This window comes from Rana temporaria, chromosome 10 (genome assembly GCF_905171775.1).
Source record: "Rana temporaria chromosome 10, aRanTem1.1, whole genome shotgun sequence".
Taxonomy (NCBI): domain Eukaryota; kingdom Metazoa; phylum Chordata; class Amphibia; order Anura; family Ranidae; genus Rana; species Rana temporaria.
In genome coordinates, this window is record NC_053498.1 from 12,726,250 (window position 1) to 12,747,581 (window position 21,332).

Genomic DNA, 21,332 nt, shown 5'->3' on the forward strand with positions numbered 1-21,332 from the left:
AAGACCTCTGATCTGAATCCTTACGATTCAAGAAGAAAAAGCCCTTTTAAACATTTAGCGGGGGTTCACCCTAAAAACAATTTTCTAACATTACATCCAGCGTACTAACGACATTTACAGTATGCAGGTCTTTTTTTTTTTTTATCGCCGTACATACCGTTATATTGTGATTTTCTCCCCGGCTTCCGGGTTCTGATTCCCGCGGGACTGGACGTTCCTATCCCTGGGTTAGATGATTGACGTCTGGTGAAACAGTTCCCATGTCGCACAAGGCGCGTCACCAGATTTCCGTAAATAGCCGAGCTGTGAGTCGGTGCTATACAGCGCCTGCGCCCGCCGTGTAGAGCTGACTGCGCAGGTGCCATATAGCGCCGACTCGCAGCTCGGCTATTTACAGAAATCTGGTGACGCGCCTTGTGCGACATGGGAACTGTTTCACCAGACGTCAATCATCTAGCCCAGGGATAGGAACGCCCAGTCCCGCAGGAATCAGAACCCGGAAGCCGGGGAGAAAATCACAATATAACGGTATGTACGGCGATAAAAAAAAAAAAAGACCTGCATACTGTAAATGTTGTTAGTATCCTGGATGTAATGTTAGAATTTTTTTTTAGGGTGAACCCCCGCTTTAAGTTAGTATTTGAAGAATTTATTTATTTTTATATTAACCACTTGCCGACCGCTGGCTGTCATATGAGGACCTGGGGAGCACAGAGGGGGACCCAGAGGAGGACACGGAGGGGGACGGGAGGAAGACACGGAGGGGGACCTGAGAAGGACAAGGAGGGGGATCAGAGGGGGGCCGGAGGAGGACACAGAGGGGGACCATGGGAGGACACGGACAGGGACCGGAGGAGGACACGGACGGGGACCTGAGAAGGACAAGGAGTGGGACCAGAGGGGGGCCGGAGGAGGACAAGGAGGGGGACCGGAGGAGGACACAGAGGGGGACCGGAGGAGGACACAGACGGGGACTAGAGGAGGACACGGACGGGGACCGGAGGAGGACTCGTACAGGGACCGGAGGAGGACACAGAGGGGGACCAGAGGAGGACACAGAGGGGGAACGGAGCAGGACACGGACGGGGCCCAGAGTAGGACATGGACGGGGACCGGATGAGGACACGGACGGGGACTGGAGGAGAACACAGAGGGGGAACCGGAGGAGGACACAGATGGGGACCGGTGGAGGACATATTTTTATATATTAAATTATTCTCCCCCACCCTCCACTTCTTCCCCATCAACACTTTATGTTGCAATCAAGTATAACACAACACTTCTTGTTTACCTCCAAACATGAGCGAATAAAGGAAAATCTTAGAGATATATACAAGCGGGTTTCATTCCTCGCAAGATCGCTATTCTGAATCCTTACGATTCAAGAAGGAAAAGCCTTTTTAAACATTCAGGTTAGTATTTGAAGAATTTATTTATTTTTATATTAACCATATGCAGACGGCTAGCCGTCATGTGACGTCCTGGTCTTTCAGTGGTGATATCTCATTTATGCCTGCAGCTGCATCCAGATCTGGGGTGGGGGGGGTGACCAAAGGAGGACACTGAGGACCCGGGGAGCACAGAGGAGGACACGGAGGGGGACCAGAGGAGTACACAGAGGGGGACCAGAGGAGGACACAGAGGGGGACACAGAGGAGGACACAGAGGGGGACCAGAGGAGGACACAGAGGGGGACCGGAGGAGGACACAGAGGGGGAACCAGAGTAGGGCACGGAGGGGGACCGGAGGGAGACAAAGAGGGGGATCGGAGGAGGACAAAGATGGGGACCGGAGGGAGACAAAGAGGGGGACCGGAGGAGGACAAAGATGGGGACCGGATGAGGACACGGAGGGAGACTGGAGGAGGACACAGGGGGGGACCGGAGGAGGACATGGAGGGCAACCGAAGTAGGACACGGAGGGGGATCGGAGGAGGACACGGAGGGGGACCAGAGGAAGACACAGAGGGTGACCAGAGTAGGACACGGGCCGGAGGAGGACACGGAGGGGGACCAGAGATAGACACAGAGGACCCAGCGAGCCAGAGTAGGATACAAGTTCTCATGCAAATGCTCAGTATCGGTGCAAATGATAGGCAAAGGGGTTAGTATTTGAAGAATTTCTTTATTTTTATATTAACCAATTGCTGACCACTGGCCTTCATATGGTCTTTCTGTGGTGATATCTGAATTATGCCTGCAGCTGCATCCAAATCTGGGGTGGGGGGGGTGACCAGAGGAGGACACTGAGGACCTGGGAGAACAGAGGGGGACCCAAAGGAGGACAAAGATGGGGACCGGAGGAAGACACGGATGGGGACCAAAGGAGGACAAGGACAGGGACCAGAGGAGGACACAGAGGAGGATCGGAGGAGAACACGGGGGTGACAAGAGGAGGACACAGAGAGGGACCCGGAGGAGGACACAGAGGGGGACCCAGAGGAGGACACAGAGGGGGACCCAGAGGTGGACATGAAGGGGGACTGGAGGAGGACACAGAGAGGGACCCGGAGGAGGACACAGAGGGGGCCTGGAGGAGGTCACGGAGGGGGACTGGGAGGAGGACACAGAGAGGAACCCAGAAAAGGACACAGAGGAGGACCCAGAGGAGGACACAGAGGAGAACACGGGGGGTGACCAGAGGAGGACACAGAGAGGGACCCGGAGGAGGACACAGAGGGGAACCCAGGGGATGAAATGGAGGGGGATTGGAGAAGGACACAGAGGGGGACCCGGAGGAAGACACAGAGAGGGACCCGGAGGAGGACACAGAGGGGGGCCTGGAGGAGGACACGGAGGGGGACTGGGAGGAGGACACAGAGGGGGACTGGGACAAGGGCACAGAGGGGGACCCAGAGAAGGACACAGAGGGGGACCGGAGGAGGACACGGAGGGGGACTGGAGAAGGACACAGAGGGGGACCCAGAGGAAGACACAGAGAGGGACCCGGAGGAGGACACAGAGGGGGGGCCTGGAGGAGGACACAGAGGGGAACTGGGAGGAGGACACAGAGGGGGACCCAGAGAAGGACACAGAGGGGGACCCGGAGGAGGACACGTAGGGGGACCGGAGGAGGACACGGAGGGTGACCCAGAGGAGGACATGTATGGGGACCAGAGGAAGACACAGAGGACCCAGGGAGCCAGAGGAGGATACAAGTACTCATGCAAATGCTCGGTATCGGTGAAACCCATAGGCAAAGCGGTGTCACAAAACAGCATTGGGGAAAGTGGGCACTGCCCTGTGAAACATGTATCAATGCAAAAAAATGCATACAGCAGTGATTTTTTTTAGCACTGACACTTACAGAGGAAAAAAGTTAAAAAATTACCACCAAATTACTTTGACAACTGTCATTGCCGGCTTTGTTTTTGTTTTTTGTTTTTTCTATAAAGCACTCAGGACCCCTAAGGGTCTGCTATGTATTTAGGGGGGCATTTAGATGGGGTCTGTGTGCTGTTTAAAAAGAAAGGGCAATAAATGTCATCTGCAAAAAAAAGCACCCCATAAAAATCTATAACAGACCCTTAATCTCTGAACTAGACATGTGCACTGCCGAAAAATGCGTTGGTTTCATTTGTTTTTTTTGTTTTTTTGGGGGGTTATTCGTTATGATCGAAATGTGTACATTTGTAAATTCGTCAATTCAAAAATGTGTAAATTCGTAAAGTTGCAAAATTCGTAAATTCGTAAATTTAAAAGTCCGAAAATAAGAAAGAAAATCCAAAAATTCGAAAGAATAACTAACTAATAATAACTAAATATTAAAATAGGTTTTGGAATTTCTTTTCAAATTTGGCTGTAATGAATACTAATTTATCCGTAGTTATGAATTATCCGAAATAATGAATGCCACATGTAAACGAAAGGAACGGAATTAATTAATATCAAATATAATAAATTGTTTTTATTATTAATATTGTTATTGATTATTATTCATTCGTTATGTTCCATTTGTTTTGATACAGCATTCGTTATTACAGATAATATGGAAATTTGGGGGTTGGGGGTTAGAATTAGGGTTAGGGGGTTTGGGTTCAAATTCGTAACATTCACTAACAGCCAAATTTGAAAGGAAATTCCAATAAATATAATTTAATAGTTAGTAATAACGGGCAGGCACCCACAAAGTAAGGGGCCATTCAGCCACTTTGTTTTTATACATTTTTTAATAAACAATAATGCACTATTAGCTCTCCTTTGTCTTTTGGTTGTTGGATTCCTGAGATACGATTGAGCCAATCACAGCAGTCTGAATAGATGGTGTCCAAGTGTGCAGGCACTTTAACCTGTTCAGCTCAGCAGACCATTCTTTTTAATTAAAGGGGTCCACACCCTCCGGTAAGAGCATTACTAGATCAGAACACATCGGGTGAAGCTGTAATAGATGGTGATGGCTGCATGAATATTCACCTCGTATAGTATGATCACTTACCCTATCGGGAAAACTACACTTAATGGACTGCAATAATTAGAGTGCTAAAGAGAGACACTTATTTTCTTTTCACAGCATTTTTTGTGCATGTTCACGGGATCGTGAAATATAAAAAAAAAATTCAGCTCAAAATTCACAGTATCTAGTTTATCATATTGTCTTTATATAGATATTTACATTATTGTGTTATTTTTGTTTCTTTTTTGTTAATTGTCACAGGAGTGTTTATTATATCTAATTCATTAGACCTACTGAGAGGTCCCTTCCGTGTGAGGGTACCCTTACCAGTGAGTCCTTATTCCCCTAGCGCCCTCTTTCACACCTTCAATAGTTAGTAATAGTTAAGTTATTAATAGTTAGTTATTATCTCAGATTTCGACATTTTCCGGTTTTCGGATATTCGAATTTTCGAATTTCCAAAATTACGAATTTTCGAATTCATGAATTTTCAAATATTTGAATTTACGAATATTCAGAAAAATTCATTAAGCGGGTTTTCGTTATCTCGGATATTTCCAAATTAACGAATTTGTCGAAATTTTGAGCTAAACAAATTGCACATATCTAATCTGAACATGCAGCCTGGATGGCCAGGAAAGTGAGAACATTCACAAAAAAATAGTTGTAACCATAAAAATAAAGACACCCAGTTTGACAAGTCCTTTATTAAAAAAAATAAAATAAATCTGCAGCAACTGTGTGATGTTATCATGTCACTATGGAGAAAAAAATTTGAGGAATGCTTCCAACACCTTGTTGAATCTATTCCACCAAGAACATAGCATAGAATGCAGTACTAGCAAGGTGGACCTAATAAAGTGGCTGGTGAGTTACGGTGAGTGTATATATATATATATATATATATATATATATATATATATATATATATATATATATATATATTTGTTTTTTAATGTTTTATAGTAGCGTAACTGACATTGTCTCCGTAGCCATCACCATCAATTAAATCTTGCCTTCTTCCGTGGTGAGTATGTGCGATGGTGGAATATTCAATATCTGTTTCTGAATGTAAAAACTGTAAGAAAAAAATAAATAAAAATTATCACTTTTGTAATTGACCAGTTATCTACTAAACCCCTCCTGAACCTCATATTGTGTCATTTTAGATCGATATCAAATCCTTATTAGACATGGTCACAGTGAAATATTTTGTTTATGAATCTTGTTTTCGTCTGAAAAATATATTTATTTAGTTACTCCTGAAATTCGTTTTCATTTATTTTGTTTCGTTAAAAAAATGCATTCGCCAGAAAAATCCGAATTTACTTATCAGTTTGGTTGCCCTTCTCTGCACTTTCTCCAGTTCACTGATATCCTTTTTGAGAACTGGTGCCCAAAACTGAACTGCATATTCCAGATGAGGTCTTACTAATGATTTGTACAGATGATATCTCTCTGTCTCTGGAGTCCATACCTCTCTTATACAAGAAAGGACTTTGCTCACTTTGGAAACCGCAGCTTGGCTCCCCCCATTATGTATGATGCATATTCTTAGCCCCCAAGTGTATAACTTTCCATTTATCAACATTAAACCTCATCTGCCACATAGTTGCCCAATCAGACAGAACATTGAGGTCGGCTTGTAAATTGGAGACATCCTGTAAGGACGTTATTCCACTGCATAGTTTGGTGTCATCTGAAAACACTGAAATGGTACTTTTAATCCAGGCAGTACACCTGTAAGGGCCCCGGAGGTCCACAGGGCCCCCGGATGTCAACCCCCCTTCTTTTTTTTTTATAAAAAAATAATTTTTCTTTTTTTTATATATATATTTTTTCTTCTTTTTTCTTTTTATTAAAGGGCCCAGAGGTCCCCATGGCCACCGGATGGCTACCCCCCCTTTTTTTAAAATGTTTTATTTTTATATATATATATATATATATATATATATATATATGTTTTTTTTTTGTAAGGGGCCCAGAGGTCCCCAGGGCAAGGCAACCCCCCCAATTTGTGGCACCCCCCGCTTCTCAATTCACAGCCCCCCCCCACTTCTCAATTCTCTCAATTAGCGGCGACATCCCCCCACTTCTCAATTCGCGGCAGCAGCCCCCCTGCTTTTCAATTTGAGGCGGCAGCACCCCCCCCCCCCAGTTCTCTGCTCCAGGGGGCCCATGCCTGAAGCTGTGTAAGGGGCCCCATAATTCCTGATGGCGGCCCTGCCCAGACCCAATATCATGTATAAAGATATTAAACAGTAAGGGTCCCGACACTGAACCTTGGGGTACACCACTTACAAGCCCACCTCAGAACACAAAGCCTTACCTCTTCATTGGTATAGATTGCATGGCTTTGTTCTCCCAACACATGAGATGAATACCTGAAATCAGAACAAGAGATAACAGTGAGCAGTTAGGGCATTAATATTATCATATGCGGAATAAATGAAGAGCATCTGAATTTTCTTTTTTTTTTATTTCCATTTAAAATATAACTAAAGGCAAACTTTTTATAGTTTCGGACAGAGTGGAGAGGGATTAGAAGACCTATCAGTTATTATTGATATATGCCCCCCCCCCCCCCGCAATATTAAGGAGATTCCCCCTTCTGTCTGTCCTGTTAACCATTATCATTGAAAGTGAAAGAAGTTCTGGTGATCTGGGGGTCCCCAAGGAATTCCCTTAATTTGCAGGGATTTCCTCTCACTTGCTTTTCGGCATGGGACAGAAAGTGAAGGAAAATCTACGCAATGGGACACAGATTGGCAGAAAAAAATCTGACAGGGGTTATAACTTGCCCATGCTCTATCCAAAATGAAAAAAAAAGGTTTGCCTATAGTTCTACTTTAAAGCCTACCTCCAAATAACATTATTTTTTTTTGTCTTGTATATAGCAGAGAAGGGTTAGAACCTCTTCTCAGGTTTCTATTTCTGTTTGTGCCTGTATTGTCTCCTTAAAGGGGTAGTAAAGGTTTGTTTTTATTTCCTAAATAGGTTCCTTTAAACTAGTGCATTGTTGGTTTACTTACATTTTCCTTAGATTTCCCTTCTTTTTTTATTTTATTTTTATTTAAACTTTATTTTATTTAAGGATATTTCCGCATACCATACAAAATACATATAGGGCCAGATCCACAAATGAATTACGGCAGAGTATCTATTGATACGCCGCGTAATTTCAAAGTTCCCCCGTCATATCTTTGTTTTGTATACACAAAACAAGATACGACTGAATGAGGGATCGATCCAACAGGCATACGTCTTAGTACGCCGTTGGATCTAAGGTGCATAATTACGCTGGCCGCTAGGTGGCGTTTTCTGTCGATTTCCGCGTTGAGTATGCAAATTAGCTAGATACGGCGATCCACGAATGTACGTCGGGCCGGCGCATTTTTTGACGTTGTTTGCGTAAGGCTTTTTTCGGCGTATAGTTACCCCTGCTATATGAGGCGTACTCAATGTTAAGTATGGCCGTCGTTCCCGCGTCGAATTTTGAAAATGTTACGTTGTTTGCGTAAGTCGTTCGCGAATAGGGCTTTGCATAGAATGACGTCACTGTCGTAAGCATTGGCTTGTTCCGGTTTAATTTCGAGCATGCACACTGGGATACCCCCATGGACGGCGAATGCGCCGTAAAAAAAAACGTCATTTACGTTGGGTCACGACGTATTAACATAAAACACGCCCCCATCACATCGATTTGAATTGGGCGCCCTTACGCCGCCTAAGTTACACTGCGCCGCCGTAAGAAATTCTTTCAGGATACCAAAAAAAACTGTAAGTTACGGCGGCGTAGCGTATCATAGATACGCTACGCCGGATGGAAGAATGCGCCGATCTACCTGGATCTGCCCCATACATTTTAAAACATTTCAAACATCCTATATTTATTTAACCATTTTTCCTGGATAGGAGCCCACTACTTACTCTAGTTTTTTTATTCTGCCAAATATATTTCAAAATGATTGTTTTTATAATTAAAAAAATAAAATATGAGGTATCTCTATCAGGAGCATTTGAAATTTATATAGAATTTCCCTTCTAAATGTTTTTTTTTCTTTGTCTGAATTTCTCACTTCCTGCTCCTCCTCTGTAAGCTTTCCACCATCATCCGAGCCGTTCTGGCTTGGGGTTAGTCAGCCAGAACAGCTTACTGAGGAGGAACAGGAAGTGAGAAATTCAGAAATTCAGACAAAGAAAACAAATAAAAAATAAAAAAAAAACATTCAGAAGGGAAATTGAAGGAAAAGCTAAGTGAAGCAACAATGCACTAGCTTAAAGGAACCCATTTAGAAAAAAAAAAAAAAAAAAAAACCTTTACAACCCCTTTAAAAATACTGTAGTTACAGAAAAATACCAGTTGATCCTGCCAGAAACCCAGTGAGCTCCCAACTTCCTGCACTGAGCTAACAACTCCGTACCACTAATTTACTAAATTCCCAAGCAGTGTTGTCAGCCCTGTCCAGTTCTCTTGCATGACTCCTTCCTCTTTCCTCATCTCTCTATATCATAAGTGAAAAGGTGTTCTGTAGTTCAGCAAAGGACATTTTTTGCAAGGCCTATAATACTGCTTGAAGTTTTAGTGCAGCAGAGGCAGCATTGTCCACTCATTTAGGAGCTAAGGCCTCATACACACGACCGAGGAACTCGTCGTAAATTAAACATCGTTTTCCTCGACGAGTTCCTTGCAAGGCTTGTCGAGAATCTTGACAAGCTTTCTTTGCGTACACACTGTCAAGACAAAATCTCGTTGTTCTCAAACGCGTTGAAGTACAACACGTACGACGGCACTATAAAGGGGAAGTTTGATTCCACTAGCGCCACCCTTGGGGCTGCTTTTGCTAATCTCATGTTACTGCGTGTTAAGTAAAAGTTTGGTGAGAAACGATTTGCGCTTTTCAGTCCGTTACAGCGTGACCAATGTGTTATCTCCATTACGAACGCTACTTTTACCGAAGGCACGCTCCTATATCATACTTTATTCTGAGCATGCACGGGTTTCTAAGCATACACACGGCCATTTTCCTCGGCAAAAAAGCTCTGCCACCAAGTTTCTTGATGGATTCTGTCGAGGAAAATGGTATCTAGCTGATTTACATATTTCTAAGCATAAATCAGCGTACACGCCCCTAGCGGCCAGCATAAATATGCAGTTAAGATCCGACGGCGTAAGAGACTTACGCCGGTCGGATCTAACACAAATCTATGCGTAACTGATTCTAAGAATCAGGCGCATAGATATGACGGCACAACACAGAGATACGACGGAGTATCTGGAGATACGCCGTCGTATCTCCTTTGTGAATCTGGGCCTTAGTGTTCTAATGAGAAAAGCTGCAGGGTCTGCATCCCTTTAGACATATTCAGCCCTTGGAAAGTATCTCCTGAAATTCCTATTGCAGCAGCTACCGCAAATCTGTGTAGACTTTTGGGAAAATCAGTAAACCAATCACACAAGCAGGAAATGACATTTTGGGGGCATTCTGTACACCATCTGTGTAGAGAACATCTCCAGGTCGCCATGTTGCATTCAATTTCACAGAAAAGTGCAGTGGCTGCAGATTGAATAGGAAAGGTAATTTTTAGTAACATGAAATTACAATATGGCTTGTTGAGCAATTGTGTATGCTAAAAAATTAGGCTAATAAAGAGGTCGTGGTGGGAAAATGAGCCATGGTTACATATTGCTTACTTGCTCAAATGTGCTTTTTTATAGCATTTTTTATATATCTATTGCAGGAGGCTGGGTTCCTGGTTGGGCTTCCTAAGAATCTCCGATAAAATGAAAAGTATGGTAAGAGAAACTCACAGTGATCGCTGGGACCTAGGATGGACCTTTGGATTAACTTGGATGTTTCCATACTGGTGTTCTTGCACTAATGCTTCATCTTGATCTCTTATGCTCTGAATTAATTAAAAAGTAAATAAAATAAACAAAGTTTTGGATAATGTGCACACAAATTATCATGTTACTCATTAGAACACTCGTTACACAAACATGGGTCGAATTTCGAAAGAATTTTCTTTTGAAAATCGTATCTTTGAATTTTCGTTCGTATTTCGCACCATTAGCCGATTTTCGTGTGGCCATTGAATTTTAATAATCGGACATGTTGGAATTTTTTAAAAAAAAATCAATGATGGGAGAATCAGGCAAGAAATGTAATCGAAAAAAAAAATGTGCAAGAAAAGAAAATTCCCAGAAAGAAAAGAAGATTCCCAGCTACGAAAATTATTTTCTGTAGCATCATGAGATGAAATTGAAGGCTTGGTTGGTCGAATTTTAAAATCAATGGTGGCACCATCGGATCACAAAACACACACATTTTCTGATTTTTAAATGAAAATTCTTTCGAAATTCGACCATGTATGGCCAGCCTAAGAGGTTGATTTACTAAAACTGAGAATCTCACTCAGAATTCGGTGCAGCTCTGCATGGTAGCCAATCAGCGTCTAACTTTAGCTTGTTCAATTAGGCTTTGACAATAAAACCTGGAAGCTGATTGGTTTCTATGCAGAGCTACACCAGACGTATCTGCTCCAGTTTTAGTATATCTCCCCTATATGCAGGGCCGCCATCAGGAATTGTGGGGCCCCTTACACAGCTTCAGGCATGGGCCCCCTGGAGCAGAGAACCAGGGGGGGGTGCTGCCGCTTGAAATTGAGAAGTGGGGGGGGGGGGGGGGCTGCCGCGAATTGAGGAGCAGGGGGGGCTCTTCACAAAAAAAAGAAGAAATAAAGAAAAATATATATAAAAAAAGGGGTGCAGCCATCTTGGGCCCTGGGGACCTCTGGGCCCTTTAATAAAAAGAAAAAAATAAATAATAAAGATATATAAAAAAAAAAATATATATTTTTTTTAAAAGGGGGGTTGCCATCTGGGGCCCTGGGGACCTCTGGGCCCTTTAATATTTTTTTTATTTTTATAAAAAGAAATTACAAAAAAAAGGGGGGTTGCCATCTGGGGGCCTCCGGACCCCTAAAAAAAAATTGTCCCTTTAATAAAAAATAAAATAAAAATATATTAAAAAAATATATATTTTTTTATTTAAAAATAAATAAAAAAAAGGGGGTTGCCATCTGGGGCCCTGGGGACCTGCATGTGTACTGCATGTACCCCCCTGATGGCGGCCCTGCCTATATGACCAAAGATTGTGTGGACATCTGTTCAACACACCTACCTATGTGGCAAAAATCAGGTTGGCATCCCACCAAATTAAGGAGCTCAAGTGTTTCAAGTGAAGGTTACTGTTAAAGCTACAAAATACAAAGACATTTTACACAATTGTTCTCCTCCATCCTTGTAACACGTTGGGGAAGGCTTTTTTTTTCTTTTCCAGCATGACTGTGCCCCAGTGTAGAAAGACAGCTCCATAAAGACACGGTTTGATGACTTTGGTGTTAAGGAACTTGAGTGTCCTGCACAGATCCCCGGCTTCACCCTACTGAACACCTTTGGTATTAATTAGAACACTGATGGAGAGCCAGGTCTTCTCATTCAACATCAGTACCTGACCTCGAAAAGGCTCTTTTCGCTGAATGGGTACAAATTCCCCCAGACACACTACAAAAGAGTGGAGAATGTTGTAGGAGGAGGAGGAGGAAGATAACTCCATATTAAAGCCTATGGTTTTGGAATAGGATGTCCAACAAGCTTGTCTGAAGTCTCGTACACACGACCGAGAAACTCGACGGGCGAAACACATCGTTTTCCTCGTCGAGTTCCTTGTTAGGCTGTCGAGGAACTCAACAAGCCAATTTTTTCCATTCCCATCAAGGAAATAGAGAACTTGCTCTCTTTTTGGCTCGTCGAGTTTCTCGACAGTTTCCTCGACGAAAAGGTACACACGACCGCTTTCCTCGGCAAAAAAATATCTCCCAGCAAGTTTCTTGCTGGTTTTTGCCGAGAAACTCGGTCGTGTGTACGAGGCCTAAGTCATAGTCACGGGTTCTCAAACTTCCAGCCATATTGAGTATCTACAATGCCAATGCTAATGGTGCCTATACAGATTATCTACAGGAGAAGGCTTGTCTCTTTTGACCTCTCACCTTAGGCTGTTTTGTTATCCTTTTTCTTTGTTTATTCCATTACCTCAACAAATCAAAGCACTTTACTGCATCTTGGATTTAAATAGGCACACGTTAAAAAAAAAAAAAAAATTGCAAATTAAAAAAGTTGGTGACTGTAGAAGTAGGAAGAGATAGCCCAACCACCACAAACCTTGCCTAGGTCGACTGGTTAGTAGTTAAAGAGGAAGTGAACCCTCTCATTAACCACTTCCATACAGGGCTTTTATGCCGGGTACACACGAGAGGATTTATCCGCGGATACGGTCCTCCGGACCGTTTTCCGCGGATAAATCCTCTGAGGATTTCGATCCGCTGGAGTGTACTCACCATCGGATCGAAATCCGCGCCGAATTCACACCGCGGTGACGTGTCGCGCCGTCGCCGCGATGATGACGCGGCGACGTGCGCGACGCTGTCATATAAGGATATCCACGCATGCGTCGAATCATTACAACGCATGCGAGGGATGGGTTCGGACGGATCGATCCGGTGAGTCTGTACAGACCATAGGATCGATCCGCTGGAGCCGATTCCAGCGGATAGATTTCTTAGCATGCTAAGAAATTTTTATCCGCTGGAAATCGGTCGGCCCGAAATATATCCACGGATAAATATCCGCTGGATCGTACACACCAGCGGATCTATCCGCTGAAACCGATCCGCGGATCAATTTCAGCGGATCGATCCTCTCGTGTGTACGGGGCCTTATACACACATCCATACCGGGCCTATTCTGGCACTTCTCTCCTACATGTACAAATCATCATTTTTTTGCTAGAAAATTACGCAGAACCCCCAAACATTATATATGTTTTTTAGCAGACACCCTAGGGAATAAAACGATGGTCATTGAAACATTTTTACTTGCACGGTTTTTGCGCAATAATTTTTCAAACGCCTTTTTTTTGGAAAAAAATAGTTTCATGTATTAAAAAAATAACAAAACAGTAAAGTTAGCCCAATTCTTTTGTAAAATATGAAAGATGATGTTACACCGAGTAAATAGATACCTAACATGTCACGCTTTAAAATTTCGCACACTCATGGAATGGCGCCAAACTTCGGTACTTAAAAATCTTCATAGGCAACGCTTTGAATTTTTTTTACAGGTTACCAGTTTAGATTTACAGAGGAGATCTAGTGCTAGAATTGTTGCTGGCACTCTAGCGATACCTCACATATGTAGTTTAAACGGCGTTTACATATGTCGGCGGGACTTGCGTGTGCGTTCGCTTCTGCGCGCGAGCTACCAGGGACAGGGGCGTTAAAAAAAAATGTTTTCTTTTTTTTACATATTTATTTATTTTTTTACACTTTGTTTTTTATTTTATTTTTTTATTATCACTTTTATTCCTATTACAAGGAATGTAAAAATCCCTTGTAATAGGAATGTGTGTGACAGGTCCTCTTTATGGAGAGATGCGGGGTCAATAAGACCCCGCATCTCTCCTCCAGGCATGAAATCATGAAATCGGTGAAAAAAAATTCACCGATCTCATGATTACTGTTGCTTAGCAGCCGCAATTGTGGCTTTGTTTACTTACGGGGGCCCGGGCGTGACATCATCACATCGCGCCCGGGTCCTCCGACGGTCATAGAGATGACTGGTGACCATCTGGTCACCAGTCATCTCTATGCTTCCTGCCAGCGCCGGACGATTCATTCTCCGGGCCCCCGATGGCACGAGAGAGCCCGGAGAAGTACCGGATGGCGGCGGGAGGGGGTCGCCGCTATGATCGTTCTTATGTTGCACAGAATCGCTGGCAGAAGAGAAGGATATCTGAATGATGCCTCTAGCTGCAGGCATCATTCAGATATCCCCCCACAAAGCCCAGGACATCATATGACGTCCACCCGGGATGGTAGGGGTCCTTTGTGGACGTCATATGACAATGGGCCGGTATTGAAGTGGTTAAAAAAAAATACACCCTGCAAAGCAAAGGCATAATGAGCTAGTATGCTATGCATACTAGCTCATTATGAATGACTTACCTGAGATCGTTCACCTCCTCCGATGCCGCCATCTTTCCTGGAGTGCAGTGCATGCGCCGTAGATATCGGTGCCGCTATTTCTGCAAATATCTCCTAAACCTTTTAGGTTTGGGAGATATTTCTTGCACCTACAGGTAAGCCTTAATCTAGGCTTACCTGTAGGTTAAAGTGGTTGTAATGGGTTTACAACCACTTTAAAAGCAGCCTCATCTCGATTCATTCAAGCCATTCCACCCCCAACATGTTTCGCCTTGCCCTCTGGGCTTAAAGTGTTACCAAACCCAGTAATATGAAAATAGTTCCAAGCTAACCCCCTTGGGAGATTGCTTCCCAAGAAGGGGGTTAGCTCTTGCGGGGAGGAGCCGAAAAAGCCCCTGAGGGACCCCAGAAGACCAGGATCGGGGCCACGCTGTGCAAAACGAGCTGTACAGTGGAGGTAAGTATGACATGTTTGTAATTAAAAAAACAAAATCAACCTTTACAACCCCTTTAAGACAAGCAATGAATAAATACTCACCGGAAAATGAGAAGGAATTTCGCCACGGATTGGAGATAACGGAGCAGTTGGCTTTCTTTTTCGTCTACCGAAAGGAGAAGATATTACGTTATTAAATCATAGACATCAAGTTGGCCAAGTCAGCTTGCACTTCTCTTATTTTAGGAACGTGCATTATTCTTGGACACCAAATGCTTACTATCTTGACTTGACTCATCAGTGAATGGGGGTAAGATTCACAATTGTTTTGTTGCTGAACTCTTTTGATTACTCACTCCTCTGCCAGGGTGACACCACTTTCTCTGTCTGGGTTATGGAATAGACCTGTCATCATCCCAACTTCAACGACATGATAACTGGAAAATGACCTCCCTTTTGGAAATATGAGATCAGCTGGACCTATTGATCTTGGTTGGCACTCTCAAATCATTGATTGTCATTATGGCTAAAACTATCTGGGACCAAAAACAGTTTATAGTTTGCTTGGGTAATTTTTCTGCCTTACCTTGTATAAAAGAAGACAATCACCACAAGGAAGAGCAGAAGGATGACTCCAGCCAAAACCCCCAGGATCAGAAGTAAATTAGGACTGTCTTCATTATCACCCAAGTTTTGATTGACGGTGCTGTCTGGGATGAAACAAAATTTAAGAGCTTTAGTAGATACAACAAATGCCCATACAAGTCCAGAGCAATGCCACATAGAAAAAAGGACAACCAAGAAGCCAACAAATTAGGGTAGACATCTGGGGGGTATTCAGAAATTGGTGTGTCCTCTATTATGAGATCAAGGTAAAGCAACCTACAGTTGTGAAGTAGTATTAGTAGCCTGTGTAGAAGAGAAGGGGCCTAAATGGGAAAAAAAGATCCGGTGTCCCTGCAAAAGTATAAATGAATCAGCAGTTGCAGCGACTGGTCCATTCATGCTGTGCCCATTCATAAGTACGGTGAAATGGAGGGATCAACACTATAAATAGTACCAAGTAATTTCTGTGATGACCAATCACAGTGATCACATGGTACCCAGCTCCTTGAATCAACTGGGTCCAGTGAGGTAAGTTTAATAAGGCTGGAGCAGTTTTGCAGGGCAACCAATCAGCTTCTATCTTTCATTTATCAAAGCTTAACTGAACAAGCTGAGGCTAGAAGCCAATAGATTACTTTGCACGACTGTTCCAAATTCTGACTCCAGTCTAAGTAAGTTCCCCCAGTGTCTCTGTGTACCCAGCCATCTAATGATGACTGGGTATATGGTGATCACTCAGTGAATCGGCCGCCTCATGTCTATTTATCCAATACTATTCATAAACAGAACTTGGTAAATAAAGGGCCACAATCTGCCATTGAAAAACATACATTGGTACGTAAATGGTTAAGGACACCCATCTTCATTCAACCTGGAAGGCTAAAGACATACTGTGAGTGCAGGATTTCATGGGTTTTCCCTCTGAGGAAGTCTGACATTGGCACACTGCACTCAGTGTAAATATGCAGAGAGCAATGATGGCATCAGGAGTCACTGCCACTCTTTGTATCATGGAGGACCACCAACTGCCAGAAAATAAGGCCAAGGACCCCCATGTGCATTATATGACCAGCCTAAATACATCTGGACCATTATTTGTACGCAAAAAAACAATGTTTTTCCTCTCAAGCCGGCCTTGCATACAGACGTTTGTGAAAAAAAATGCTCGAGCAAAGGGCGGTGACGTACAACACGTACGACGGCACTATAAAGGGGAAGTTCCATTCGAATGGCGCCACCCTTTGGGCTGCTTTTGCTAATTTAAAATCTTGATTTTGTTGGTGGACTACTGATCCCAGGAGAAATTAGTATTTTTAGATCTTGAATTGTACCATACAAACGGTAAAATTGAATCAAAAACCCATTTTAAACCTACTGCAGGAAACTCGCTCCTCCATTACCAAAGCTGCCATTACAAAAAATGGATTGACAATATCCCTAAGGGTCAATTTTGCCGTCTCAGGCGAAATTGCACACAACAAAAAGATTATTTAGAACAGAGTGCTATCATGAAGACAAAACTATTTGATAAAAAATACCCAGCTTCCCTTATAAATCAAGCTTGTGACCTATATCGAGATCCTAAACCATCAAAAATTTCTCCAAACAAAGGATCTGCCCAACCCACCCGGTTCATAACCAAATTCCACACAAGGTATAAAGATATGGAAGCAATTTTCAAGAGGCATTGGCCGATTTTATTGGAGGATGTGCACTTGAAAACTGTACTATCAGATGCCCCCATCACCACTTATCGACGGGCAACAAACATAAAAAACAAAATTGCTCCAAGCAAATTAAAGAAATTATCCGTGCAAGAATTTATCCCTATGATTTCTTTAATAGGGATGTATCAATGTAAAAAGCCCACCTGCAAAACATGCAAGTTTGCCAATCATGGCCAAAAATAGTTTTCAAGTAAAGGTAAAACTTATATGAGTAAAGAATTTTACAACTGTGGGTCAGAATTTGTGGTCTATGCATTGACCTGCCCTTGCAAGCTCCTGTATGTTGGTCGAACTATACGGCCACTACGCCAACGGTTTGGCGAACACAGAAGGAAAATAGAGGCAGGAAAAGACAAGCACAGTGTTCCACGCCATTTCTTAGAATGTCACAACAAATCAACCGAGTGCCTAAAAGTATGGGTAATAGAGCAAATATCCAATAGGTTAACGGAGGCTGAAAGATTCCATCGCCTATGTGAACGAGAAACATTCTGGATATATTCCCTTGATGCCCTTAGGCCTGGTGGCTTGAATGAAGAATTAGAAATTTCCACAATTTTATAAGACACAGTGTATAGTTTTATTCCAGATCATCGTCATTTTATCATTGATGTTATTTATTTATTCAAAATTTCTCAGATTTTTGGTTAACCATGTTGATTTTAATTATCCTCTTTTTAGATAAGCTCAGTATACATGTTAGGCCCCGTACACACGAGAGGATCCATCCGCTGGAATTGATCCGCGGACCGGCTCCAGCGGATAGATCCCCTGGTGTGTACAATCCAGCGGATCTGTTTCCGCGGATTTTTATCCCCTGGGATGGATTTCAAGCGGATAAAAATTTGAAGACATGCTTTAAAATCTATCCGCTTGAATCCATCCCAACGGATTGATCCGCTGGTCTGTACAGACTCACCGGATCAATCCGGCCGAATGGATCCCCCGCATGCGTCGTAATGATTCGACGCATGCGTGGAATTCCTTATATGACAGTGTTGCGCACGTCGCCGCGTCATCATCGCGGCGACGGCGCAACACGTCATCGCGTGTTGATGTGGACGTGGACGTGACGGTGGACCGTATCCGCGGATAAATCCTCTCGTGTGTACTAGGCCTCAGTGTTCATGCCCTACAACGCACATATGAGTGAGTGTGTACATGTTTTAGTTACATGTATATATGTATGTATACACAAGTGTGTGTGCATATGTATATATATTTTTAAATTTTATTGCAGAACTATCCATTCCTGGTTCCATTCATCTTTTTATTCCGCAGATTGAGAGAATTTTTTAATTTCCCCTTCTCATCCCATTCTATTGATTTTATTTTACTATCATCATGTTTTAAGTACTATAGTATCGAGTGTGTATATATATATATATATAGATGAATTTTTTGGCAATGTATCCATGTATGTACTGGAAAAATTATCCCCGAGATCTGTACACTTATTTCACCTTTTCAATTTCGTTTAGCAAAAAATAACAACCATTTATAGTAATGATTCCTCATTACAGAGGACTTTTTACTATTTGGCCACAAGATGGCAACCATTGAGAGGCATATAAATACAGGCTGCAGTGACCCCTACAGCCAGCTTGAAAAAGGTGCGAGCTATGAATTTGTTTTCCTCCGAATCACAGCATATGCACGGAAGCGCGTCGCACAATTGCTGTCCCCGGCGATGACGTCACTTCCTTTCATTCAGCCATAGCGTCCCAAGCGTGCTTCTCGGCGTGCGCTCCAGCAGCCCTGTTTGCACATCCGTGCACATCCATCCATATACAAGACTGTATTGAGCAGCGCTGCATTCGTTACACAGCACAAGCGCTGTGCAAGTGTTTCCAAGGGACCCTCACATCTATTGGCTGAACATGACGACCCGCAGGACAGCATCTATATGCCTGAACCTTTACACTTAAATGTGAGTGCTTTTATTATTTGTCATATTAAAAGTTTTACAGTTTACTGAGTGGCGCCTGCCTCTTGTTGTTTTTCTCGTTATACTGATCCCGGCTAGCCTGACTTGGAAATCCTGTGCCTGCAGGCCACATCGTTTTGACACATTATCCCACAGTCTGTCCCCTGGCCTCACACCCATCTGCCCTGGCATGCCTCCTCCAGATATCCACTGTGTCTCACCCACCAACCTTCTCCTGCCCTGAGTCCATGGTGAAGAACTTAACCGGACATGCGTACCAATCGCTTCTCCAGCCCCTCTGTTACAGGACATCTCTTCCATGACCGTGGAAGGATGAGGCTCCCTTCCAGCTCCCGGGCTTCTCTGCCGAGGCGTGCACCCCCCTCCCCCAGATAAGGATGGGCCTCCTGCTGCGATCTAACACTCCATTCTCCACGGCTCCCAGCTGACAACTCCCTCCAGTTGGCTGGACCTGAGTTTGAGAAGGAGGCCTGCCCCCTGCCAATTTCAGTTGGGGATTGGTCAGGGCTCCTCACATGAGCTCCCTGTCACTCCAATTCCAAGCCCTGCCCCTCTTCCAGAACATTCTCCCTGGAAGCAGGGGAAGCACCCAAGAACTGAAGCACAGGTGGTCACACCCACTGCTACACTAACCACTCCCTGCCCCCAGATCAAAACAAGCAGGCCTAGCATGCAGCATTGGCCTGCCTAAATGTACCTGCCTGGCAGCTACCACACACAAATCCTCACCTCCAGCACCTATCTATTGTAGAGAGTGCTACATAAATATTTACCTGTTTATACAATAATGTCTGATGTTTCCTCTCTGGTTCTAGTAAAGTCCAATATAATCCGTTTTTTCTTAAGTATTCACGTACAGTATGTGCTTTGCTTAGTGATCTTATCATTGACTAGTATGCAAGGTCCCTAAGCCTAGGGCTTAATACATAGGTGATTTTTTAGTACAGGATTGCTAGTGTGCCTCAGGGAGAAAGTTGTATTTTTTTATTTTTGCAGGTAGAGACAAAAGGCAACGACAGGAAAAAACTACAAGGATTTCCTTAAAAGTATAAAGAAAAGAAAATGTATTTTATTTCTGACCTTTAAGTTCCAGCTCTGCGGAGGTGGAGCTTCCAGCTGTGTTGTGAGCAATGCAGGAGTACATCCCTGATTTATCTTCATTGCTGTCTAATACCAGGATCTGTTCAGTTTTATTCAATAGGATATTTCCATCCTTGATCCAGGTGTAATGAGTCACACTGGGGTTGCTACTCATAAAATTGCACTTTAGCTCAGTAGCGCCCTCTCTTGGGGGAATCACAACCACATGAACTCCAGTAGCAGCATCTACAAAACACATAAAATGTGCTGTAAAATAAAATATTACAATCTAAAGGTTTGTCTCGATTACTGTTGAGTTATATACATACATTGCACAGGTATCTCTATTGGTGGTGATTCTTCTCTCCCAAGATAATTTATTGCAACACAAGAATAAGGTTCAGTGTCTTTGCTGATATTCAGTACTCTGAAATACTGCTCTTCAGAGTTTAACCTAATTTTGCTTTTGCCACGGTACCATTCATATCTTTGTGGAGGAGGGTTAGATCTGCTGGAGCATGTTAAAATCACATCACTACCCTCCAAAAGCTCTTTATTTTTGGATAAGCTGACCGTCACATCTATTGGTGCATCTGGTGAAGAAGAGAATATTGTATGCTTAAAGGGCAATTCCACTTATAACGGTTATTTCTGTTTTTTTTTATTATTATTATTTTTTTTATAGTCGACAAGCTGCATGACATGTTGACTTCCTATATCTCACAGAGCCCTAAATTGTTATGAGGGAAATATGAAGCACTGCTGGTCTAATCTTAAAAATGCTAGTTGCCTGGCTGTGTCTCACTTAAAGTGGATGTAAACCCTCACATATACCACAGCCTCAGATGATACACAGAGGTGAAACAAATCTACATAAGATTTGCATGTATATCTGCTGTCTTCAACTTCCTAGACTGTTTAGAAAGTACATAGTGTTAGAATTTTCTCTTCCTGTTCCACCTGTTGGTGTGGATTCTTGGCATACACTGTGTGACAGCTGTGCAGAGCTGTGCTGTAAATAGACCATCTCTCTGCTAATCTATTATTATGCACCCACAAATTTCAAGCAGGTTTTATCTCAGTTGTCAGAGAACATGTC

The 21,332-nt window shown here is 43.2% G+C and overlaps 1 protein-coding gene across 1 annotated transcript in view; it reads right to left on the reverse strand.

The window, feature by feature from the left end:
• Window positions 1-5,320: 5,320 nt before the first annotated feature.
• Window positions 5,321-21,332, reverse strand: part of LOC120916337 (B-cell receptor CD22-like) — a 30,472-nt gene continuing 14,460 nt past the window's right edge. Inside the window, exons 4-10 of the mRNA XM_040327247.1 lie at window positions 20,563-20,826; window positions 20,234-20,479; window positions 15,459-15,582; window positions 14,975-15,038; window positions 10,205-10,299; window positions 6,722-6,776; window positions 5,321-5,470 (exon numbers count right to left, since the gene is read on the reverse strand). Of these exons, the coding sequence (XP_040183181.1) occupies window positions 5,345-5,470; window positions 6,722-6,776; window positions 10,205-10,299; window positions 14,975-15,038; window positions 15,459-15,582; window positions 20,234-20,479; window positions 20,563-20,826 (974 nt within the window). The 3' untranslated portion in view covers window positions 5,321-5,344. The remainder of the gene's footprint in view (window positions 5,471-6,721; window positions 6,777-10,204; window positions 10,300-14,974; window positions 15,039-15,458; window positions 15,583-20,233; window positions 20,480-20,562; window positions 20,827-21,332) is intronic.